Source organism: Amblyraja radiata, chromosome 1, assembly GCF_010909765.2.
Source record: "Amblyraja radiata isolate CabotCenter1 chromosome 1, sAmbRad1.1.pri, whole genome shotgun sequence".
NCBI lineage: Eukaryota > Metazoa > Chordata > Chondrichthyes > Rajiformes > Rajidae > Amblyraja > Amblyraja radiata.
Window position 1 is genome coordinate 169,351,002 of NC_045956.1, and position 26,712 is coordinate 169,377,713.

The 26,712-nt window shown below is 45.9% G+C and overlaps 1 protein-coding gene across 2 annotated transcripts in view; it reads left to right on the forward strand.

Moving 5' to 3' along the window:
* lzts3 (leucine zipper tumor suppressor family member 3) overlaps positions 1–26,712 on the forward strand; it is a 176,579-nt gene that overhangs the window by 122,014 nt on the left and 27,853 nt on the right. For both annotated transcript variants that reach the window (XM_033035182.1, XM_033035191.1), the window contains exon 2: positions 16,926–17,405. In XM_033035182.1, coding sequence (XP_032891073.1) covers positions 16,965–17,405 — 441 coding nt within the window. In that variant the 5' untranslated portion in view covers positions 16,926–16,964. The remainder of the gene's footprint in view (positions 1–16,925; positions 17,406–26,712) is intronic.

Consider the following 26,712-nt stretch of genomic DNA (forward strand, 5'->3'; position numbering starts at 1 on the left):
AGCCTGTGAAATCTATGCCAATTACGTGAAATATATATATATCCACTCTCTTTATCCTAGGTATATTTTCATAGTAATTTAGATATTCAGCGTGGAGAAAGCTTAGGCCCACCAAGTCCACGCCAGTCTTCACACTCCCATTTACACTAGTCCTACATCAAGCCCAAGTTATTCTCCCCTCATTCTCTAGAACTACTCCCAGATTCTACCACTCACCCACACACTGGCAGCAATATTCAATGACCATTTAACTTAACAAACTCCATGTATTTGGGATGTGGGAGGAAAGTGGAGCTCCCGGAATCCCGCACAAGAACATGCAAAAGTCAGGAATGAACCCTGGTTTCTGGAGCTGTGGGTTTAGTTTAGTTTAGAGATACGGCGTGGAAACAGGCCCCACCGAGTCCGCACCGACATATCCACATATATTAACACTATCCTACACACACTGGGGACAATCTTTTACAATTGACACCAAGCCAATTAACCTGCAAACCTATACGTCTTTGAAGTGTGGGAGAAAACCGAAGATCTCGGAGAAAACCCATGCAGTTCACAGGGAGAACGTACAAACTCCGTACAGATAGGCACCCATAGTCAGGATCGAACCCTGGTCTCTGGCGCTGTACGGCAGTAGCTCTTCTGCTACGCCACCGTGAGGTAGCGGCAATACTAGTTTATTTCGTATTTAAAGGCATACAATGTGGAAACAGGCCTTTTGGCCCAACTTGCCCACGCCGACCAACATGCCCCATCTACATTAGTTCCTACTGTCAGCGTTTGGTCAATATCCCTCTAAATTGTCCTATCCATGCTAAAATATTTCATGGACATATTTATGAATTCTGCTTTTATTAGTCATTCTGGCTGGGTATTATAGATTATTTTTTTCATTCATTCTTCTGTGTAAATGAGTTCTTCCGAATCTTCTCCATTCCTATTTTTGTGAAAACCCAAAATATGTGCTTCAAGCCACTGACCTTTGGTGATGTGGGGTTTTCCCGAGAATATATTGATGTTGGTTTATTGTTGTCACATGTAGTGGGATATAGTGAAAAACTTTGTTTTGCTTGCTGTCCAGTCAAACCATACTGTACATGAGTATAATCAAGGCACATACAAGGGTGACTCGGTGGCGCAGCGGTAGAGTTGCTGCCATACAGCGTTCGCATCCTTGGTTCGATCCCGAGTACAGGTGCTGTCTGTAAGGAGTTTGTACATTTGTTCGTTTCTCCGGGATCTTCAGTTTCCTCCCACACTCCAAAGACGTGCACGTATGAGGGCTAATTGGCTTGGTGTATGTGTAAATTGTCCCGAGTGTGTGTAGGATAGTGTTAATGTGCGGGGATCGCTGGTCGGCGCAGACTTGGTGTGCCGAAGGGCCAGTTTCCACATTGTATCTCTAGACTAAACTAAGTGCAATGGGTAGTGCAAAGGGAAAATTGCCAGAGCTCAGTATATAGTCTGCAGTGTTAAAAAGAAAATGGAAAGATATAAAGTGCAAGGGCCAAAATGATTAAGTTGGGAGATCTAAACTGCACCCTCATCTTATTATGTCCATCCATAATTTTGCTACTGATGTTGACCTTTTCCATCAGATGCCCTATCAGGCACATCTCCAATGAGCCTGGCCTCAGTTCTTTGGTATCTCCTTTTGACCAAAGTACCTCAACCTGTCGTATGGACACACTAAGCTTGCAGTCATAACCAAAGGCCGCACTGACTGTGTATAAGAAGTTAGAAAGGATGAGCAAATGTTGTTTTCTGAGAGGTGATCTTATAGAGGTGTACAAAATCACGAGAGGAAAAGATCGGGTAAACGCACAGTCTCTTGACCAGAGTAGGACATGACCAGAGGACATAGGTTTGAGATGAGGGGGGGAAAGGTTTAACGGGAACTCAAGGGGTCACTTTTTTACACAAAGGGTAGTGGGTGCATGGAACAAGCAGCCGGAAAAGGGAGTTGCAGCAGGTACTATCGCAACATTTAAGAACCATTTAGACGGGTACATGGGTAGAATAGGTTTAGTGGGATATGGGCCAAAAGCAGGCAGGTGAGACTAGTTTAGATGGAGCATGTTGGTCTGAAGAAGGGTCTCGACTCGAAACGTCACCCATTCCTTCTCTCCAGAGATTCTGCCTGGCTCACTGAGTTACTCCAGCTTTTTGTGTCTAACTCCGGTTTAAACTAGCATCTGCAGTTCCTTCCTACACATTGGGCCGAAGGTGCTGTTTCCACGCTGTTTGACTGTAAATTTTGCCAGAAAATCACATCACACTTCCGAGATACTTGAGTTTGTCGGAAACTACAAGGCATCGGACCAGGAGCTCGGAAATGGGAAAAGCCCTATTGGTGTTTATCAGCTAGCACACTTAAGACGGGTTGAACGGCCTTCTGTAAATGTACTGCGATAAACACCAGCCATTCTGAAGGGGTTTGCAATTCTTCTAAATGTGTCAGTTCCATTAAGATGATTATTCTCATTGTAAACACACAATATCCCAATGCACTTTACAGCCAACAAGAAGTCACACAACGGAGATTCATACAAACTTAATTAAATGTTAACATGCTAGTGTTTACAGAACATTATTTCCAGCTTGTTTGTGCCTGCTATTGTAATAGTTCCTCTTTGTCCATACCCTCCTTGCCTGAAGCTTTCACTGCCTAATGCAGTAGTGGAATATGTAACGTCGGGTTTGAACAATACTTATTGCTTTAGGGCTATAATGCCTTTTGGAGTATTGCGTGCAGTTCTGGTTGCCCCATTACAGGAAGGCTTTGGAGAGGCTGCAGAGGAGGTTTGGAGGTCTACCAGAATGTTGTCTGGATTAGAGGATTTTAGTTACAGCGAGAGGTTGAACAGACTTAGATTGTTTTCTCCGGAACGTCAGCAGTTGAAGAAGGATTTGATAGAAGTATATAAAATTATGATAGGCTTAGATAGGAAGGTAGTCTGCAGTTTCGAAGAAACATAGAAAATAGGTGCAGGAGTAGGCTTTTCTTATTGAAAGTAAGCATGCAGGTACAGCAGGAAGTGAAGAAAGCTAATGACATGTTGGCCTTCATAACAAGAGGAGTTGAGTATTGGAGCAAAGAGGTCCTCCTGCAGTTGTACAGGGCTCTAGTGAAACCACACCTGGAGTATTGTGCGCAGTTTTGGTCTCCAAATTTGAGGAAGGACATTCTTGCTATTGAGGGAGTGCAGCGTAGGTTCACGAGGTTAATTCCCGGGATGGCAGAACTGTCATATGTTGAAAGAATGGAGCGACTGGACTTGTGTACACTGGAATTTAGAAGGATGAGAGGGTATCTTATTGAAACATAAGATTATTAAGGGATTGGACACGCTAGAGACAGGAAACATGTTCCTGATGTTGGGGGAGTCCAGAACCAGGGGTCACAGTTTAAAAATAAGGGGTAGGCCATTTGGAACGGAGATGAGGAAAAACTTTTTCACCCAGAGAGTTGTGAATCTGTGGAATTCTGTGACCCCCCTGGTTCTGGACTCCCCCAACATGGGGAACATTTTTCCTGCATCTAGCCTGTCCAATCCTATCAGAATGTTACACGTTTCTATAAGATCTCCTCTCATCCTTCAAAATTCCAGTGAATACAAGCCCTGTCGACCCATTCCTTCATCATATGCCACAGAAGACAATCGCCGAAGCCGCCTCATTAGTGCCAGAGACAGGAGGAAGGCTGCAACCCTAAATTCCCTCCACAGCGGCCTTCATGTGCCTCCACTGCTCCCGGCAGTATGGCTCCCACATCAGACTCGTGAATCCATCCCACGAAACATGAGACTGCACAACCATGCGATCATCGTCTACAATGAGTTACCACCACTGATAGGGTCTGCAGCGGTAGATTTTCATATCTTTTGAGAAATTAACTCCCTAGCCGCTAAATGGATGAGCATGGTTAAGGGGAATATCTTCGATACGCATGCGAGCTGGCTCACAGAGACCTTCAGAGCTTCTTCACAGATATGGCTCTTTTGATGAATAAATGCTTTATTGTTGATAGAAAGTAAGATACATCCAAATTTTTTCCGACTCGTTACTACAATCTTCATCAAACTCCAGCTTATTACTTTAAACTTAGAAAACTCCTCGTGTCTCCGTAACACTCGCTCCAAACAGCACTAAAAACTAAACTTCTGCTCAAGTATCTTAGCTCCAAACACGCCCAAAAATGCGTCATAAATCCCACCCACAATATAACGGGCAGTCTAAAATTTAAAGGCATATGCCATCTTCAATGACATGCAAAACAGGCCAAATGGCCACTACAGAGTCTTCTTGTGCATGGCGTGGACAGCCTAAAGTTATAGGACAACTTGTTCTATTTGATCTTATCAGATACGATAGTGGCATTAAAGGGGCTTTTAGATAGGCACACTGAAGTGCAGGGAATGCACCGTAGAAAGCATTTTATCAGGATGCATCACGGCATGGTTTGGGAACGGTTCCATCCAAGACCGCAAGAAATTGCAGAGAATTCTGGACACAGCCCAGACCATCACAAAAACCAACCTCCCTTCCTTTGACTCCATTTACACATCACACTGCCTCAGCAAGGCCAGCAGCATAATCAAGGACGAGTCGCACCCTGGCCACTCCCTCTTCTCCCCTCTCCCATCAGGCAAAAGATATAGAAGTGTGAAAACACACACCACCAGATTCAGGGACAGTTTCTTCCCAGCTGTTATCATGCAACTGGGCCACAACCAGAGAGCAATGGTGAATTACTCTCTACCTCATTGGATACACTCGGACTATGTTTGATCGGACTTTACTGGCTTTACCTTGCACTCACCAAGGTGCAGAGTTAAGTAATGTAACAGCCGCAGGGAAGAAGCTGTTCCTGGACCTGCTGGTCCGGCAACGGAGAGACCTGTAGCTCCTCCCGGATGGGAGGAGGGTAAACAGTCTATGGTTGGGGTGAGAGCAGTCCTTGACGATGCTGCGCGCCCTTCGCAGACATTACTTGCTCTGGACAGACTCAATGGAGGGGAGTGAGGAACCGGTGATGCGTTGGGCAGTTTTTACCACCCTCTGCAGTGCTTTCCGGTCGGAGACAGAGCAGTTGCCATACCATACTGTGATACAGTTGGTAAGGATGCTCTCGATAGTGCAGCGGTAGAAGTTCACCAGAATCTGAGGAGACAGATGGACCTTCTTCAGTCTCCTCAGGAAGAAGAGACGCTGGTGAGCCTTCTTGACCATTGTGGGTCCAAGAGAGGTCATCGGAGATGTTGACCCCCAGAAACCTGAAGCTGGAGACACGTTCCACCTCCGTCCCGTTAATGTGGATGGATGTGTGCGTGCCGCCCCTAGTCCTTCTGAAGTCCACAATGAGCTCCTTGGTCTTCTTGGAGTTAAGGGCCAGGTTGTTGTCAGCGCACCATGCTGCTAGGAGCTGGACCTCCTCCCTATAGGCCGACTCATCGTTGTTGCTGATGAGGCCAATCACCGTTGTATCATCTGCATATTTGATGATGGTGTTAGTACCATGTACAGGTGTGCAGTCGTAGGTGAAGAGGGAGTAGAGGAGGGGGCTCAGAGGACCGAATTGTGAATTGGTGTCGTTGTTTTTAAAGGTTAGCATGGCTGTGGTGGGCTGAAGGGCCAGTTTCTATGCTGTGACTCTGTGACTGTATTTTGACTGACATCAGGTTCAGTAATTTCCTGCTCAATGTAAAGCACTGTTTTAAACATAGATTGGTGTTGAGCTGCTCGTAAATCATTCCGTACACTCCTCAATGGACTTTGTTCAAGGTCAAAAACATATGCTTTACCAATGTCACATTAGCTGTACCTGCAGCGGCTAATGTTGGGGAAAATGAAATGGCTGACTCAAGGCAGCTATGTCTCCAGTTCTGTAATTATTGAGCTGCAGAATTATGAGCAGCGTAGGCAGGGTGGATTGTGAGATTAATAGACCCATATTAAGGTTGTCTAAAGCTAGAAGTCATAGGTTTACTTTAATTTGGAGAGACAGCACAGAAACAGGCCCTTCGGCCCACCGGGTCCATGCCGTCCAGCGATCCTGTACACTACCACTATTCTACACACGCTAGGGACAGTTTACAGTTATACCAAGCCAATTAACCTACAAACCTGTACGTTTTTGTAGGTATAAGGTGTGAGATCGCTAGCAGGTTGGGAGGGGATCGGAAGAGGAGTTTTTCCACCCTCGGATGATGGTTAAATTCTGGAACATGCTGCCTGAGATGGTGGTGGAGGTAGATACACTCCTGACGTTTAATAGCATCTGGGCAAGCACTTGAATTGCCAAATCATAATAGGCTATAGACCGAATGAAAATGGGATTAGTGTCGATAGTCCATTCTACATTTCATTGATCATCATCTGCGTTGATCTGTCATTTTCACACCTTACATTCACTTTGTACCCTTCCATATCTCCAGTTTCCCTCTCCCCGACCCTCAGCCTGAAGAAGGGTCTCGACCTGAAACGTCACTCATTCCTTCTCTCCAGAGACGCTGCCTGTCCCATTTTGTGTCCATCATTGGCATTGGACATGTTGGGCTCCCTTGCTGTTGATACAATGCCAAGCCAAGAAAAGCAGCCAGTCAAGGATGATCAATGTATCTCAGGATATAGTAGGTATGTTGCAAAGCCTACCTGAAGCGTCGTTGAAGATCTGCTGCTGAGGGTGTGCGCGATTTTGGCGCCGTTTAGAGGGGGCGGGTTTAAAACGCGATTTTCTCTAAGCTGTTCCAATCGAAAATGTTCAGCCTAGTTAATTATTAACGAAAAATCGCTGGAAGACCCCGTCGCAAAAGCTATTATTAGGTTTAAAGGCCTTGAATAATAGTTATAGTAGTTTAAAAATCAATCTCTAAACCCGCGACCGTCAGCAACCGCAGGGTCTCATAAAGCAAATAGCAGAAGTTAGGTTGTATATTTTTACATTAAAAAGGGCTTCTAAAGATCCCTTTATACTAAGTTTAATATTGCGAGTAGCTCAATTTGGGCCCATTATATCGCGCAGTATTTTTCTCGGCATTTGGGGCACAAATCTACCGCAATGTGAACGTTCTAAACCAGCGCGTTCCACAGGGACCCACTGGAAAGCTGATTTAAATGGGCATTTATTTACAGCAATTAAACACTAAATTCCTTCCATTTGGCCTATAAATTAATGTAAATGAGATTTAAAAATCATGTTTTATTGTGAATTATTTGTGAATATTATTTGGACATTTAGGCTATTTAAAAATGTTAATCATTTATTAAGAAATGGATAGATGTTTAGATCTAGTAATTGAAGTCTGAAATTAGCTACAATTAGGTAACTAACTAATTATATGCTTTAATTTCAGGTCATCCAAGTAAGATTATTTTATATTTGTTTCAGAATGCTTCAATCTATGATAACTGAAAATTTCATTCAGTTCTCTTAATTTTTAAGAAAGTTATGGGCTTTTGACTGTTCACGATCACAGCTTTTTTGTTATGTCCATAGAAAATCAATAGGGAACAAGATGCTCATTTCCCAGTATGAAAATGGCCATAACTTTTTAAATACTTGAGATATGAAAGTGAATTAGGTGTCAAATTAAACTTATTTTTATGCTTTATCTGATGGGATAAATTACAGACTTGATTTTTAAAATCTCAAAATTTTGTAACATTGCTAGATATAGGGCCTGATAAAGGGAATAAATGAAGGGACTGTTTCCGTACTGTAAGAATCTGTATGCTGTTACTTAATTACTAGCAACAAAAGAAGATATTGCCTTGTCATGGAACTCCACTGGGTAGGATGGCTGCACCACTTCCAGTTCATGGAATGACACTGTGGTATAGCTAATAGAGCTGCTGCCTCACGGTGCCCGTGACCAGGGTTTGGTCCTGACCTCTGGTGTTGCCCATGTGGAGATTGCATGTTCTTCATTATGACTGTGTAGGTTTTTTCCGGGTGCTCCTGTTCCTTCCCACATTCCAAACGGGTGCAGATTTGTAAGTTAATTGACCTCTGTAAATTGTCCCTAGTGTGGAGGGAGGGGGTGGGAAAGTGAGATAATGTAGAACTAGTGTGAACAGGTCATCGATGAGCGATCTGTAAATCGAACCAGAACATAGAACAGAACCGCAAGGTTCAGTGCTGGGACCCCAGTTATTTACAATATATATTAACGATTTAGGCGAGGGAATTAAATGTGACATCTCCAAGTTTGCGGATGACACAAAGCTAGGAGGCAGTGTGAGCTGCGAGGAGGATGCTATGAGGCTGCAGGGTGACTTGGATAGGTTGGGTGAGTGGGCAGATGTTTGGCAGATGCAGTATAATGGGGATAAATGTTATACACTTATTCTCTGCCACAGAAGGCGGTCGAGGCCAATTCACTGGATGTTTTCAAGAGAAAGTTAGATTTAGCTCTTGGGGCTAAAGGAATCAAGGGATATGGGGCAAAAGGAGGGACGATGGTATTGATTGTAAATGATCAGCCATGATCACATTGCATGGCAGTGCTTGCTCGAAGGGCCGAATGGCCTACTCCTGCACCTATTTTTTGTATGTTTCTATTTCCGTTTGTGTTTAGTACTGCAGAGGAACAGACCCTTCAACCCACATTGTCTGTGTCGAACATGATGCCAAGTTAAACTAATCTCCTCTGCCTGCAGTTCATCCATGTCCCTCCATCTCCATCTTATCTATGTGCCTTTCTAAAAGCCTCTCGAATGCCACTATTGTGTTTATCTCCACTGCTACCCAGGGCAGCGTAACCTCTGTTGCCGCTGAGAAAGTACCTGGTTTGTCTAATCTTCCACAAGTATATTTATTTGGGCAGAGAAACACCTTCAAAGACATAAATTCTGAGAGGCACAGATAGAGTGGACAGCCAGAACCTATTTCCCAGGGTGGAAATGTCCACCACTAGAGGGCATCGCTGTAGGGGGGAGGGGGGAGAGATTATTGGTGATAGAAACATAGAAACATAGAAAATAGGCGCAGGAGTAGGCCATTCGGCCCTTCGAGCCTGCACCGCCATTCAATATGATCATGGCTGATCATCCAACTCAGTATCCTGTACCTGCCTTCTCTCCATACCCCCTGATCCCTTTAGCCACAAGGGCCACATCTAACTCCCTCTTAAATATAGCCAATGAACTGGCCTCAACTACCTTCTGTGGCAGAGAATTCCACAGATTCACCACTCTCTGTGTGAAAAATGTTTTTCTCATCTCGGTCCTAAAAGATTTCCCCCTTATCCTTAAACTGTGACCCCTTGTTCTGGACTTCCCCAACATCAGGAACAATCTTCCTGCATCTAGCCTGTCCAACCCCTTAAGAAATTTGGAGAAACTCGGCGGGTGCAGCAGCATCTATGGAGCGAAGGAATGCCTATTTCCTTCGCTCCATAGATGCTGCTGCACCCGCTGGGTTTCTCCAGCTTTTTTGTGTACCTTCGATTTTCCAGCATCTGCAGTTCCTTCTTAAACCCTTAAGAAATTTGTAAGTTTCTATAAGATCCCCCCTCAATCTTCTAAATTCTAGCGAGTACAAGCCGAGTCTATTCAGTCGTTCTTCATATGAAAATCCTGACATCCCAGGAATCAGTCTGGTGAACCTTCTCTGTACTCCCTCTAAGGCAAGAATGTCTTTCCTCAGATTAGGAGACCAAAACTGTACGCAATACTCAAGGTGTGGTCTCACCAAGACCCTGTACAACTGCAGTAGAACCTCCCTGCTCCTATACTCAAATCCTTTTGCTATGAATGCTAACATACCATTCGCTTTCTTCACTGCCTGCTGCACCTGCATGCCTACTTTCAGTGACTGGTGTACCATGACACCCAGGTCTCGTTGCATCTCCCCTTTTCCTAATCAGCCACCATTCAGTTAATAGTCTACTTTCCTGTTTTTTGCCACCAAAGTGGCCAAAGTGATTTGTCGGGTGAGTTTTTTCACACAGAGAGTGGTGGGTGCCTGGAATGCATTGAGGGGTGGTGGTGGAAGCAGATACTATAGTGGCGTTTAAGAGGCGCTTAGATAGGCACATGGATATGCAGGAAATAGAAGGCAGACACAAAAAGCTGGAGTAACTCAGCGGGTCAGGTAGCATCTCTGGAGAAAAGAAATTGGTGAAGTTTCGGGTCGAGACCGTTCTTCAGAAACCATTCAGGACATGGAGGGATGTGGATCATGTGCAGGCGAATTAGATCAGTTTAACTTGGCATCGTGTTCGGCACAAACATTGTAGGTCGAAGGGCCTGTTCCTGTGCTGTACTGTTCTATGTACAGAGTGTATAGGACACTGGGCTTTACTGTACAGTGCTCCCCCCCCACCGGCGAGTTAGTGCTTTAATTAGAAGGTGGTATCAGATGAACTAAATAAGTATGAAATGACAAAAAGTCATTTGATCCTTCCCTGGACGTCTACCAACCAACCTGCCATGGAGTTCAGGCCCGCTTATTTCATGTCTTGAAGTGAGACGTTGCAAACCCTCCCTGGTCCAATTATATCCTGAGCTACATTAATCATCCCTGACTGGCTGCTTTACTTGGCATGGCATTGCATCAACAGGTCGGGAGTCAGGATCTACACAGCATTCACAACCCCTTGGCCCACTCACTAACCATATGGCCACACTGCTCTTTTGTTCCATCAGACTAGCATTAACTCGGTTCATTGGGAGCGCCATTTCAAAGCAGCGACTCTGCAAACCTCACGCCGCCCCTGGAGTTTCAGAATTTTATTCCTTTGCTCTCTAGTTCCTTCATTTTATTGACCAGTCCTCTGTTGGGTGTCGATGTTGAGCAATGGGCAGATGACATGGCTGATTTTACCAAGACGGCAAGACCGTCTGAAGAAGGGGCCCTAACCCGAAATGTCACCTCTCCATGTTCTCCAGAGATGCTGCCTGATCCTCTGAGTTACTCCAGCACTTTGTGTCCTTTTGTGTATTGACCAGCATCTGCTGTTCCTTGTTTCTACAGCTTGCCTGCTGTCTCTGTCACCTAATTCTCTATTCTCGTTCCCTCGATATCACAGGCACTATCACAACGTTTAAGAAACATTTAGACAGGTACCTGGATAGGACAGGTTTAGAGGGATATGGGCCAAACGCAGGCAGGTGGGGCATGTTGGTCGGCATGGGCAAGTTGGGACGAAGGGCCTGTTTCCATGCATTATGACTCCATGACTCTATGCCATTTTCTCCAGCTTTACATTTCTCCCCTCCCCTTCTTTCCTTTTGTCTCCCTTTCACCTCCACCCTTTGTCACTTGACCCACCACCCATCCCCACTCACTTGTATCCACCTATCACTTGCCAGGCTTTGCCCCACCCCCAACTCTCTTTTCAGCCTTCTTACCCCTGCCCCATCAGTCTAAGGAAGTGTCCTGACCCGGAACATTACGACACTCAATCTGACTTATTGACAATGAAACACAATGAGCCTCAGATTGAGAAAGGTGGAGGGAGCACCTGTTGTTTGTGTTCTCAGAATCATCCAACAGGGGACCTGGCTCTAGAGAGGAAAATGTGTGTGTTAAATGACCCAACTTTTCCTATAGGAGAGGCTTCGAAAGTCCCACGGGGAAATTAAGAATAATAGCTGTTTATTATATATATGGAACCATTACTCATGCATATGGTATGTACAGTGGAACACTTTCTATCAATCTGTTGACACGCTTGATGTCAACAAGTATGTTGGAGACTCCTTTGCTCATTTGCAGCATTGTGACAAACAGCCACAGATGGTGTCAAACTGGAGTAAGTTATTGACGAATATTCTGCTGAAACTTTTTATAATATTATCTACGCCAGTCTTATCAACATATATTCAATGTGACCGGGTATCCTGAGAAGGTAACTATTACTGGAGGTACTGTCCAATGTTTAAAGGTGCTATCGCAATGTGTAAAAAAACATTTAGATTGGGTTAGTTTGGAAATATAGCGCGGAAACAAACCCTTCAGCCCACTGTCCATGCCGACCAGCGATCCCCGTACACCAACACTCTTCTACACACTCGGAACAATCTACAATTTTACCGAAGCCAATGAACCTGCAAACCTGTACATATTTGGAGTGTGGGAGGACACCTGGGGCACCTGGAGAAAATCAATGCAGGTCACGGGGAGAACTTACAAACTCCATACAGACAGCAGCCATAGTCAGGATTGAGCCCGGGTCTCTGGCACTGTAATGCAGCAGCTTCACCGCTGCGCCACCGTGCCGCCCTCAACCCAGGTACATGGATAAGGATATGGGCCAAAAGCAGGCAGGTGGGACTAGTATAGATGGGGCCTGTTAGTAGGCATGGGCAAGTTAGGCTGAAGGGCCTGTTGCCGTGCTTTATGACTCTATGGTAGCTGTCAACATAGTGATCATACGTTGACGTCATGTTTCGTTCTTCCATGGAACACACACCACTTCTACTCATTCTTTGCTCTTTGGACAGTGCTCCTTCCTGTTGGACCACCCTCTAGTCATAGTCATACAGTGTGCAAACAGGTGCTTCGTCCCAACCTGCCCACAACGACCAAGGGGGACTAAATGTACATCCCGTAATCCAGCTGTGCTCGCTCCATAGCCCTGTACTGATGCAGTACAACCTCCTTCTCTTGAACTATAAGCCCCTTGCACTAAAGTCCAGCAGGTTTGGGGGATTTGACGATGGTGGTGCCATTGTACGTCAAAGGTTCGTGGGTGCACTCTCTTGTTGAAGATAATCCTTGCCCTGCACTAGTGTGGCATCAATGCATGTTGCACCTTATCCGGCCCTGTGTGAATGCAGTCCATGCAGCAGGCACAGACCACTTAATTTACTGACGAACTGCAAACGGAGTTGAACTTTGAGCAATCTTGACTAATGGCAACTTTGGAAGGTCATCTCTTCGAGAACCCTGTTATGTAGACCAATATCTCCAAGGGGGTTTGTCCCTTCTAGATCCCGTTTGATCCTCCAGTACATTTTACTCATACGTTTTACTTGTTACTTCATTCTCACAGAAATCACCACTATTTTTGCAGTTTTGTGTTTCGAACTATGTGAAGATATTTTAATTTATTTAGTTAATGTCTCAGTCATTTCCTTATTCCCTTTTACACTTCTCCTGCCTCGACATTTAATGGGGTGTGTCTATGTGTGGGTCTGTCTATGTGTGGGTCTGTCTGTGTAGGTCTATCTGTGTGTGGGTCTGTCTGTGTGTGATAAGTGATAGGAGTAGAATTAGGCCATTCGATCCATCAAGTCTACTCCGCCTTTCAATCATGGCTGATCTATCTCTCCCTCCTAACCCCATAATCTCTGACCCCTGTACTAATCAAGAATCTATCTATCTCTGCCTTAAAAATATCCACTGACTTGGCCTCTGCAGCTTTTTGTGGCAAAGAATTCCACAGATTCACCCCCCTCTGACTAAAGAAATTACTCCTCATCTCCTTCCTAAAAGAACGTCCTTTAATTCTGAGGCTATGGCCTCTAGTCTTAGACTCCTCCACTGGTGCATCCTCTCCACATCCACTCTATCCAAACCTTTCACTATTCTGTATGTTTCAATGAGGATCCTCCCTCATTCTTCTAAACTCCAGCGCCGACAAACGCTCATCATAGGTTAACCTACTCATTCCTGGAATCATTCTTGTAGACTTCCTCTGGACCCTCTCCAGAGCCAGCACATCCTTCCTCAGATATGGTGCCCAAAATGCAGCCTTACCATAGAAAAATAGGTGCAGGAGTAGGCCTATCCTTAGCCCCACGTCCTTTTCATCTGTGCTTGAATTGCCTCATATTGTGTTTTGAATTGAATTCTGTCTTTAATTTGTGTACTAGTCATGTCTCTACTATTTATATCATTCCGCTTACATGTTTTTCCTCTACTTGCTAAATTTTTGTAAGGTGTCCTTGAGACTCTTGAAAGGCGCCCATAAATAAAATTTATTATTATTATTATTATTCGGTCCTTCGAACCAGGGCCAGATAGAGCCTCAGCATTACATTCCTGTTTTTGTATACAAGCCCTCTTGAAATGTATGCTTATGTGTGTGGGTCTGCGTGTGCATGTGAGTGTGTGTGTGTGCCTGCGTGTTCGTGTGTCTAACCACATGTACTGATGGATTATGTGCACTGTCCTATTTCAATTCCACATATTTAACCATATAACCATATAACAATTACAGCACGGAAACAGGCCATCTCGGCCCTACAAGTCCGCGCCGAACAAATTTTTTTTTCCCTTAGTCCCACCTGCCTGCACTCATACCATAACCCTCCATTCCCTTCTCATCCATATGCCTATCCAATTTATTCTTAAATGATACCAACGAACCTGCCGCCACCACTTCCACTGGAAGCTCATTCCACACCGCTACCACTCTCTGAGTAAAGAAGTTCCTCCTCATGTTACCCCTAAACTTCTGTCCCTTAATTCTGAAGTCATGTCCTCTGGTTTGAATCTTCCCTATTCTCAAAGGGAAAAGCTTGATCACATCAACTCTGTCTATCCCTCTCATCATTTTAAAGACCTCTATCAAGTCCCCCCTTAACCTTCTGCGCTCCAGAGAATAAAGACCTAACTTATTCAACCTATCTCTGTAACTTAGTTGTTGAAACCCAGGCAACATTCTAGTAAATCTCCTCTGTACTCTCTCTATTTTGTTGACATCCTTCCTATAATTGGGCGACCAAAATTGTACACCATACTCCAGATTTGGTCTCACCAATGCCTTGTACAATTTTAACATTACATCCCAGCTTCTATACTCAATGCTCTGATTTATAAAGGCTAGCATACCAAAAGCTTTCTTTACCACCCTATCTATATGAGATTCCACCTTCAAGGAACTATGCACGGTTATTCCCAGATCCCTCTGTTCAACTGTATTCTTCAATTCCCTACCATTTATCATGTACGTCCTATTTTGATTTGTCCTGCCAAGGTGTAACACCTCACATTTATCAGCATTAAACTCCATCTGCCATCTTTCAGCCCATTTTTCCAAATGGCCTAAATCACTCTGTAGACTTTGGAAATCCTCTTCATTATCCACAACACCCCCTATCTTGGTATCATCTGCATACTTACTAATCCAATTTACCACCCCTTCATCCAGATCATTGATGTACATGACAAACAACAAAGGACCCAACACAGATCCCTGAGGCACCCCACTAGTCACCTGCCTCCAACCCGACAAACAGCCATCCACCATTACCCTCTGGCTTCTCCCATTCAGCCACTGCTGAATCCATCTTGCTACTCCTGCATTTATACCCAACAGTTTAACCTTCTTAACCAACCTTCCATGAGGAACCTTGTCAAAGGCCTTACTAAAGTCCATATAGACAACATCCACTGCTTTACCCTCGTCAATTTCCCTAGTAACCTCTTCAAAAAATTCAAGAAGATTAGTCAAACATGACCTTCCAGGCACAAATCCATGTTGACTGTTCCTAATCAGACCCTGATTATCCAGATGCTTATATATATTATCTTTAAGTATCTTTTCCATTAATTTGCCCACCACTGAAGTCAAACTAACAGGTCTATAATTGCTAGGTTTACTCTTAGAACCCTTTTTAAACAATGGAACAACATGCGCAGTACGCCAATCCTCGGGGACTATTCCCGTTTCTAATGACATTTGAAATATTTCTGTCATAGCCCCGGCTATTTCTACACTAACTTCCCTCAATGTCCTAGGGAATATCCTGTCAGGACCTGAGGTTTATTTTTCTCAGATTCATTAATCCAGCCCTTCAGGGAATCAGTATTATGACTAGTCATTTACCAGCAGCAGAAGTATGGATTCAACCCTTGTGGTTAATTGGCCTGTTCAAGGTGGGGCGTTGCAATATGAACTATGGGGAACCTGTAGGGGATATTGCAGGGGAATCCCAGATAATAGATGTTTTTCAGTTTTGGAGATACAGCGTAGAAACAGGCCCTTCTGCCTACCGAGTCCGCACCGACCAGCGATCCCTGCACACTACCACTATCCTACACACACCAGGGAAAATGTACAATTTCACCAAGCTAATTAGCCGACAAACCTGTACACCTTTGGATTGTGGGAGGAAACCGCAGATCCCAGAGAAAACCCACGCAGGTCATGGGGAAAACTTGCAAACTCCCTACGGGCAGCGCCTGTAGTCAGGATCGAACCTGGATCTCTGGCACTGTAAGGCAGTAGCTCTACCGCTGTGCCACCCTGCCATATCCCGCCATCCATTTCCCAAACAATAAAACTGCTCACAGTCGGCACATCATTACTACATGAGGTTTGATGAAACTTCCCAATAATAACGAGTAGTACTTGGAGACCTCGAGTTAACTTGTACATCATAGTACTTTCTATCACTCTCTCGGACTGAATCAATATCTCTTGTCCCTTTAGCCATAACCCACCAGGCCAAGTCTGGATATTTTTAAGGTGGAGATTGATAGATTCCTGATTAGTGCGGGTGTTATGGGTTATGGGGAGAAGGCAGGAGAATGGGGTTAGGAGGGAGAGATAGATTTTTTTTAGATTAGATTCAACTTTATTGTCAATGCACAAATACGAGTACAGGTACAACGAAATGCAGTTTAGCATCTAATCAGAGTGCAAAGTAGTAACTAGTACATAGGCAAATAAATATATACAGATAAAAGAGTATGAAAGATAGCTAGTGTCGGCCATGACTGAATGGTGGAGTAGACTTGATGGGCCGAATGGCTTAATTCTGCTCCACTGTCTGATGAAGGATGGAAGGCGGGTGTCTGGCGCTGTAAGGCAGCAACTCTACTGCTGCGCCACTGTGCCGATATTCTTCCATCTTCCTCTGCAGTTGGCGGTGCGAGTGGATGGGGGAGGGAATTTCTGGCATTTGTGGCCTTCAGGGCTGTTTGCGTGTGAGCGAGGGAACTCATCCACTTCTCTTCCGCCTTTCAGGGCCGCCGGCTGAGGTTGCTGCGTTGTTGCTGAGCCAACATGGCGAAGCTTCAGGTGCTGCCGGCGAGCAGTGAGGCGGGTTACCGCGGCTGTGAGACGTTCCCCGTCTTTGCCCCCAGGTCTGCCGACCCTGGCTACCCCCAGGGCACGATGGGAAGCGTGGGCAGCGGCGTCGCCAACGAGCAGGAGTTTGCCATGAAGAGCATGAACAGCATCAACCGCTCGGGCCTGGTCCAGACCGGCAGCCGCCAGCAGAACGGGCCGAGGAACGGTTACACCTCCCGGGAATTCTCCAAACGCTTCTCGGCCGATGAGAAGTGCTTCAACCCAGAGAGTTCTTTGTACATCAACGGGGAGCGTCGCCTTGGGGACAGAACGAAAACCGACGTGACAAACAACAATGAGAAGAACTTGCCTCCTCAGTACAGGGAACCAAGTAACCCTCCGAAGATACTTCCCATCTCCGGCAAACTGGAACAGGTAATAATGCACTAAAAGGCACAGAGTGTGTACGAAGGAACCGAGTTTAAACCAAAGATAGACACACAAAGCTGGAGTAACTCAGCGGGTCAGGCAGCATCTCTGGAGACAAGGAACAGATGACGTTTCGGATCGAGATCTTTCTTCAGACCCTTCTACTGCAGTCTGAAGGAGGGTCTCGACCCGAAACGTCATCTGTTCCTTTTCCCCAGGGGTGCTGCCTGACCCGCTGAGTTACTCCAGCTTTGTGTGTCTATCTTCGGTAAAAGGCACAAAGTATTGATTCAAGATTCAAGAGAGTTTATTGCCATGTGTCCCAGACAGGACAATGAAATTCTTGCTTTGCTTCAGCACAACAGAATATAGTAGGCATGAATAACTCAGTAACTCAGTGGGTCAGACCGCAAACCTGGAAGACATGGATATGCGTGGTTGTGGATTGAGACCCGTCTTCAGATTTATGGTGTGAAGTCGCCTCGCCATGTTCTCTAGAGATGCTACCTGACCCGCAGAGTTAGCCCAGCATTGTGTGTTCTAAAAACGCTTGATCCAAGATGGCGCCCAAGCCAGATGACTCATTGTGCGCTGGTCACAGAAGTGCATCTGTAACCACACATTACAATCCCCCCACTCTTTAAATCTCTACTCCAACAGCAGCTTTTCTTGTTTTAACTATGCCCTTATCCTGTATCTATAGATGGCTCGATAGTAATCATGTAATGTCTTTCTGCTGTCTGGTCTCCTGCAACAAATGCTTTCCACTGTTCCATCGGTACACGTGACAATAAACTAAATAAAACTTAACTAAACTAAAGCAATGAAGGTATTAATGAGAATTTAAACCCAGAGCTGATCCTTTCCTGTGTTAGCCATGCAAAGTGTGTAACCCACATCAATCACTTGAATTTGTTTCAGAGGGGGACCATTCCAACAAAATATTCCAATAAGCAACCTGTTTTCTTAAAGTAGGAACTGCAGATGCTGGAAAATCGAAGGTAGACAAAAATGCTGGAGAATCTCAGCGGGTGAGGCAGCATCTATGTAGCTAAGGAAATAGGCAACGTTTCGGGTCGAGCCTTCTTCAGACTGATGTGGGGGGGGGTGGGGGGGGGAGGAAGAAGAAAGGATGAGGCGGAGACAGTGGGCTGAGGGAGAGTTGGGGAGGAGAAAGCAAGGACTACCTGAAATTAGAGAAGTCAATGTTCATACCACTGGGGTGTAAAATGCCCAAGCGAAATATGAGGTGGTGCTCCTCCAATTTACGGTGGTCCTCACTCTGGCCATGGAGGAGGCCCTGGACAGAAAGGTCGGATTCGGAATGGGAGGGGGAGTTGAAGTGCTGAGCCACCGGGAGATCAGGTTGGTTAATGCGAACCGAGCGGAGGTGTTGGGTGAAGCGATCGCCAAGCCTACGCTTGGTCTCACTGATGTAGAGCAGCTGACACTTAGAGCAGCGGATGCAATAGATGAGGTTGGAGGAGGTGCAGGTGAACCTCTGCCGCACCTGGAAAGACTGCTTGGGTCCTTGGATGGAGTCAAGGGGGGAGGTAAAGCGACAAGTGTCGCATTTCCTGAGGTTGCACGGGAAAGCGCCAGGAAAGGGGGTGGGAAGGGTGGGAAGGGACAAATTGACCAGGGAGTTACGGAGGGAGCGTTCTCTGCGGAAAGCAGCCAGGTGAGGAGATGGGAAGATGTGGCCAGTGGTGGGATCACGTTGAAGGTGGCGAATATGTCGGAGGATTATTTGTTGTATGTGACGGCTAGTGAGGTGAAAGGTGAGGACAAGGGGGACTCTGCCCATGTTACTAGTGGGGGGATGGGGAGTGAGAGCAGAGTTGCGGGGTATAGAAGAGACCCCAGTGCCTCATCTATAGCAGAAGAGGGGAACCCCCATTCCCTGAAGAATGAAGACATCTCCGATGCCCTGGTGTGGAACACCTCATCCTTGGTGCAGATGCGGCGTAGACGGAGGAATTGGGAGTAGGGGATGTAGTCCTTACAGGAAGCAGGGTGGGAAGAAGTATAGTCCAGATAGCCATGGGAACCAGTGGATTTATAGTGGATGTCGGTCACCTGCGATGGAGATCAGTAATCTATCACCTGCGAGAAGGGTCCCGACCCGAAACGTTTGCCTATTTCCTTTGCTCCATAGATACTGCCTCGCCCGCTGAGTTTCTCCAGCATTTTTGTTTACCAATAAGCAACCTGCTTTGTTTCTCTCCGACTAATAGGACCTTACTGCATTATTATGTAGACACATGGAACTGCAGATACTGGTTTACAAAGCTCGACGCAATGGGCTGGAGTAATTCAGCGGGTCAGACAGCATCTCTGGAGAACATGGATAGACACAAGGAATGACAAACGCTGGTTGACCCACTGAGTTACTCCAGCGCTTTGTGTTCGATACAAGATTCCACCATTTGCAGTTAATTCTGTCTACATTTTGCTGCTTTCTTTTTGTTTCTTCCCACCACCTTATTTCTTCCCAACACCGTCAACCATCTGGTCACATTTTTTAACTGGAGAATAGTCGATCTATCAAATTTATCACCTGTTCCCGATTATTCGTCAGCTGTTTCAAGAAGAAATTCTCCTGTTCATTCTTCTTACCTCATAGAGTAGGATGTTACGTTTAGTTTTGTGAATAGAAAATAAGTGCAGGAGTAGGCCATTCAGCCCTTCGAGCCAGCCCACCATTCACTGTGATCATGGCTGATCATCCACAATCAGTACCCTGTTCCTGCCTTCTCCCCATATCCCTTGACTCCGCTATCATTAAGAGCTCCATCTAACTCTCTCTTGAAAGCATCGAGAGAATTGGCCTCCACTGCCTTCTGATGCAGAGAATTCCACAGATTTATAACTCTCCGAGTGAAAACATTTTTCCTCATCTCCGTTCTAAATGGCCTACCTCTTGTTCTCAAACTGTGGCCCCTGGTTCTGGACCCCCCAACATCGGGAACATGTTTCCTGCCTCTAGCATGTTCAATCCCTTAATAATCTGATGCGTTTCAATAAGATCCCCTCTCATCCTAAATTCCAGTGTATACAAGGCCATTTGCTCCATTCTATCAACATATAGCAGTCCTGCCATCCCGGGAATTAACCTCGTGAACCTACTCCCTCAATAGCAAGAATGTCCTTCCTCAAATTTGGAGACCAAAACTGTACACAATACTCCAGGTGTGGTCTCACTGGGGCCCTGTGCAACTGCAGAAGGACCCCTTTGCTCCTATACTCAACTCCTCTTGTTATAAAGGCCAACATGCCATTCGCTTTCTTCACTGCCTGCTGTACCTGCATGCTTACTTTCAATGACTGATGAACAAGGACCCCCAGATCTCATTGTACTTCCCCTTTTCGTAACTTGACACCATTCAGATAATAATTTACCTTCCTGTTCTTGCCACCAAAGTGGATAACCTCACATTTATCCACATTAAACTGCATCTGCCCACTCACCCAACATGTCCAAGTCACCCTGCATCCTCATAGCATCCTCCTCACAGTTCACACTGCCACCCAGCTTTGTGTCATCTGCAAATTTGCTAATATTACTTTGAATCCTTTCATCTAAATTATTGATGTATATTGTAAATTGCTGCGGTCCCAGCACCGAGCCTTGCGGTACCACTAGTCACTGCCTGCCGTTCTGTTAATCCCCACTCTTTGTTTCCTGTCTGCCAACCAATTTTCAATCCATGTCAGTACCCTACCCCCAATAAGTGAGCTTAGGGGTAGGGTACTGCTCATGCCCAGGTCATAGGTCACTGTGGATAACATTGGATCGAGCTGGGTCTCCCGCGCTGCAAGCGATGTTGAATTGCTAATGGAGTTAGCGGCACTAGTTCTCCCTTCTGCATGGACCAGTGGAGAAGGGCGGCCAGACATGCCTGGACTTGCAGGAGGGCGGCTTCGGACTTGCAGCCGGCGTGGGGGGGGAAAGCACCTCTCCCGTTCCCCAATCCCTGCCTCCTCTCTCCTGCCATCTATCCCTTAGACCGCCGCTCCTTTGCGGGAACCGCTGCTCATCGATTCCCGTTGCTGCACCGACAGAGGCCGGAGCTCCGGGTCTGGGGAGAATCGCATCTGCCCTCCCCCACAGTGAGTGGGACTCGAACCCCTCGGCATCGTCACAGGTCACAGCTTCGCCTCTCGCCTTTTCCAGGGGTTGCCGGTTAGCCCTCTAGGTGCCGGAGCAGTGGCGGGGGAATTTACAATGTTTACAAAAGCCTATTAGCCTACAAACCTGTACGTCTTCGGAGAGTGGGAGGAAAGCGGAGCACCCAGAGAAAACCCATGTGGTCACGGAGAGAACGTACAAACTCCATACAGACAGCGCCCGTAGACAGGATCGAACCCGAGACCCTAGCGCTGTAATGCAGCAGCTCGACTGCTGCGCCACTGTGCCGCCCCACTTGCAGCATCTATCTTTAGTGCAAAGATATAACATTGAATAACTGTATGGATCTGTGTTAAATGGGCAGGACAGAGTTTTGGAATTCTTGTCTGGAGGCGTGAAGCATGGATGAGGGTTTGTGCAACAGCTGGGCTGAGGCGAGATGAATTGGACTATTGAAGGGGCAACTGGTAAACTGTAGCAACTTGTTGCTTACCAAGCAACTGGTAATTGTAGCAATGGTGTGGGTTTGTGGCTTATTCCAAAAACATTTGGTACTGACTGAATTGTTCTGAATGAAATGTTTTCAGACTCTGTCAACCCACCCTCAGAGAGCAAACTTGCAACAACTTTTTTTCATTACCATCCTTTCTTTTTGCTTGCAGTGATTTTTTTTTCCCCAATCTGGTTTTTGTCTTTGGTCTTTAGTGACACAGTGTGGAAACAGGCCCTTCGGCCCACCGAGTCCGTGCTGACCAACGATCACCCTGTACACTAGCACTATCCTGCATACTCGGGACAATTTACAAATTTTACCGAAGCTAATTAAACTACAAATTTCTACGTCTTTGGAGTGTGGGAGGACTTGAAGTAAACCCAACGCAGGTCACGGGGAGAACGTACAAATTTTGTGCAAATAAGCGCCATTAGTCAGGATCGAACGCGGGTACTCCGGCGCTGTAAGGCAGCATCTCTACCTCAAGAGGATTTCAGTATAGGAGTAGAGAGGTTCTTCTGCAGTCGTATAGGTCTCTGGTGAGACCACATCTGGAGTATTGTGTACAGTTTTGGTCTCCTAATTTGAGGAAGGACATCCTTGTGATTGAGGCAGTGCAGCGTAGGTTCACGAGATTGATCCCTGGGATGGCGGGACTGTCATATGAGGAAAGATTGAAAAGACTAGGCTTGTATTCACTGGAGTTTAGAAGGATGAGGGGGATCTTATAGAAACATATAAAATTATAAATGGACTGGACAAGCTAGATGCAGGAAAAATGTTCCCAATGTTGGGCGAGTCCAGAACCAGGGGCCACAGTCTTAGAATAAAGGGGAGGTCATTTAAGACTGAGGTGAGAGAAAACTTTTTCACCCAGAGAGTTGTGAATTTATGGAATTCCCTGCCACAGAGGGCAGTGGAGGCCAAATCACTGGATGGATTTAAGAGAGCGTTAGATAGAGCTCTAGGGACTAGTGGAGTCAAGGGATATGGGGAGAAGGCAAGCACGGGTTATTGATAGGGGACGATCAGCCATGATCACAATGAATGGTGGTGCTGGCTCGAAGGGCCGAATGGCCTCCTCCTGCACCTATTTTCTATGTTTCTACTGCTGCGCCACTGTGCTGCCGGTTTGGGGAATAATTCTGAAATGAGAGCTTACTGCTGCTCTTCGCATGCAATGTTTGAAGTTATAGTTGCAATAGAAGGCAAGGATTGCTATCTCTTCCCTGTCTGACCGTGTAGATGGATGATTGCCCAGTAGATTTTACAGAGACAGGCGTCTGATGGTGTTGGCTTCAGCTGGCAGCCACGTGTTACCCGATCAGTCCTCAAACCTACAACTTTGGAATCATTGTTTTGTGTCTTTTATTTATATGGCATGTTCGTGCCTGTTCCAGTTCAGCTTCATTTTTACTGTAAACACCAGGTGCCAGACCCCATGCAATGAAAAAATGCAAAAAGGAAGAGGCATTAAGCCCTAAATTACAGATGTTGAAAACCCGAAATAAAAATAGAAACTGTGAGAGACAAGTCGCATATGTGGACCAAAGTTCTGGTTGGTGAACTTTCATCAGATCTGGGTGGTTAGAAAACCAGTGTGCTTTCGATAGCGGGGAGAGGGAGGGAGGGAGGGCTGAACGGAATGTTTCTGGTAGGTGTGGTCTTGGTTTAGTTTAGAGATACAGCGCGGAAACAGGCCATTCGGCCCACCGAGTCCACACCGACCAGCGATCCCCGCTCATTAACACTATCCTACTCACACTAGGGACAATTTTACATTTATACCAAGCCTATTAACCTACAGACCTGTACGTCTTTAGAGTGCAGGAGGAAACCGGACATCTCCGAGAAAACCCTTGCAGTTCACGGGGAGAACGTACAAACTCCGTACCGCCGAGCACCCCGAGTCAGGATCGAACCCGGGACCTGTGTCTCCAGCACTGTAAGGCAGCAACTCCACCGCTGCGCCACCATGCCAGCTGAGAGAGAGTGGGGAGGGCTTGTTCCTCACAGCTGATCTGTTTTAAGGACATTTAGTGCAGTTGAGTTTCGGGATACAGCGTGGAAACAGGCCCTTCAGCCCACTGAGCCTACGCCGACCAACAATCACCCCTTACACTAGTTCTACCCTACACGCTAGAGACAATTTACAAACCTGTACGTCTTTGGAATGTGGGAGAAAACCGGAGCACCCGGAAAAAAACCCACGGGGAGAACGTGCAAACTCCATACAGACAGCATCCGTGGTCTGGATCGCACCCGGCTCTCTGGCGCTGTAAGGCAGCGTCTCTACCGCTGAGTTGGATGATCAGCCATGATCATATTGAATGGCGGTGCAGGCTCGAAGGGCCGAATGGCCTACTCTTGCACCTATTTTCTATATTTCTATGTGCCACTGAGCCGCTCTTAGGTATAAATAGCGGCAGGTTAGTGTGGGTTGACTAATATTTTAGCTGCGTAAAATATTAATTAGCCCACAGCACTAGCGGAAGGATATGTTTGTATTAGAGAGAGTGTGCAGAGGAGATTCACCAGGATGCTGCTTGGAATAATGCAGAGACCATGGGTTTGTTTTCCTTGAAATAGAGAAGCTGAGAGGGAATCTGATACAGGTAGACAAAAGTCTGTGAGATGTAAATAGGGTAGATTACTGTAGAGATACAGTGCAGGAACAGGCCCTTCGGCCCACCGAGTCTGCGCCGACCAGTGACCACCCCGCACACTAACACTATCCTACCCATTAGGGACAATTTACAATTTTACCGAAGCCTACCTACATGTCGCCAAACCTGTAGTCTTTGGAATGTGGGAGGAAACCGGAGCACCTGGGGAAAACCCATGAGGTCAAGCAGAGAACATACTATTGTGGTAGTTCTATCCGGATAGTCAGGTTCGAACCCAGGGCTCTGGCGCTGTAAGGCTGTGGTGAGAAATATTTCTCCATGGTAACCAGCATTTGGAACATCAAACCAAGGACGCTTCAGGCCGAGCAGTGGAAAATGGAATTAGAAATGGGAGAGTCACAAAAAAGAGGACATTACAACAAAATACGAGGGAGGTCATTAAAAACTGAGTTATGTTGAAACGCATCCTATCTAAAATCTTCTTAAATGCCACTATCATATCTTCCTGTACCCCCACCCCGGCAGCGCACTCCATGCACCCATCGTGTTGTTAGTCAGAAATATTCTGCTTTAAATCAGTCAGAATGGAGTTTGCTGCTGGATAGCGTGCTTATAAAACACTAGTAATTTTGATCAATTTTTAAATCATGGAAAGCTGGCTGATTCTCTTGTAGCATAGAGTCTGAAGAAGGGTTTCGGCCCGAAACGTTGCCTATTTCCTTTGCTCCATAGATGCTGCTGCACCCGGTGAGTTTCTCCAGCATTTTTGTCTACCTCTTGTAGCATAAGTTTGAGTCGTATGTATTCTGAGATATTTAGCTCCTGATCACTCGATCAGATCAAGGTGATGAGATAACGTTGCAGTTGATCTTGGTCTGGTTGTGTTTTTTGTTCGGCTAATAGTTGTGTTGTTCTACAGAGGAGGGATTTCCAGTCGGAGTCCAGTGTACTCACGGTCTACCTAGGATGGTGTAATCACAGTTTCTTGATGTCAAATATTTATTTTCCTTTCGCAGACTCGTATGCTGCTGCAAAGCTTAATTACGGTATATTCACACGTTATCAGCCTTAACGTTAAGGTACAGCTGATAAAATAAACCAACAAAGGGAAAGTAATGAAAAGCCCTGAGGTCATCAATCACTGAAGGCACAATAGAATCTGAACTATTGTACCTAAAGTGGGGCATACCTGAATCTGTAAATCACCCTTTCTGAGGCTGTCACATAATCAGGAACCCGTTTATTTTGGTTAGCACCAGATTGCCACAAGCGGACTATAATTAACTGTTAGAATATGGCAGTAACAATGATCTGATATCCTTGTTAATGCTCTTCCAGCACATTGGACCATTGGAATCAAAGCCGAAGAAAGGCAAGGTCATGGTGACAGGTGTAAATGGAAAGTTGCCAGGACTAGAGGGTGTGAGCTATAGGGAAAAGTTGAGCAGGCTGGGTCTCTATTCCTTGGAGCGCAGGAGGATGAGGGGTGATCTTATAGAGGTGTACAAAATCATGAGAGGAATAGATTGGGTAGATGCACAGAGTCTCTCGCCCAGAGTAGGGGAATCGAGGACCAGAGGACATAGGTTCGAGGTGAAGGGGAAAAGATTTAATAGGAATCCAAGGGGTAACTTTTTCACACAAAGGGTGGTGGGTGAATGGGACAAGCTGCCAGATGAGGTAGTTGAGGCTGGGACTACCCCTTCATTTAAGAAACAGTTAGACAGGTACATGGATAGGACAGGTTTGGAGGGATACGGACCAAGCGCAGGCAAGTGGGACTAGTGTAGCTGGGACATTGTTGGCCGGTGTGGGCAAGTTGGGCCTGTTTCCACACTGTATCACCCTATGACTCTATGACTATGTTTTAATGGATAGATAGTGGATCGTAGAGAGTAGATAGTGGATCGACCGATTTGGAAAATAAAGGGTGAGATAGAGAAGTGGGGAATAGAGGTGGGGAAGTGGAGCGTGAGGTCATAAGGTCAAGTGATAGGAGTAGAATTAGGCTCTTCGGCCTATCAAGTCTACTCCGCCATTCAATCATGGCTGATCTATCTC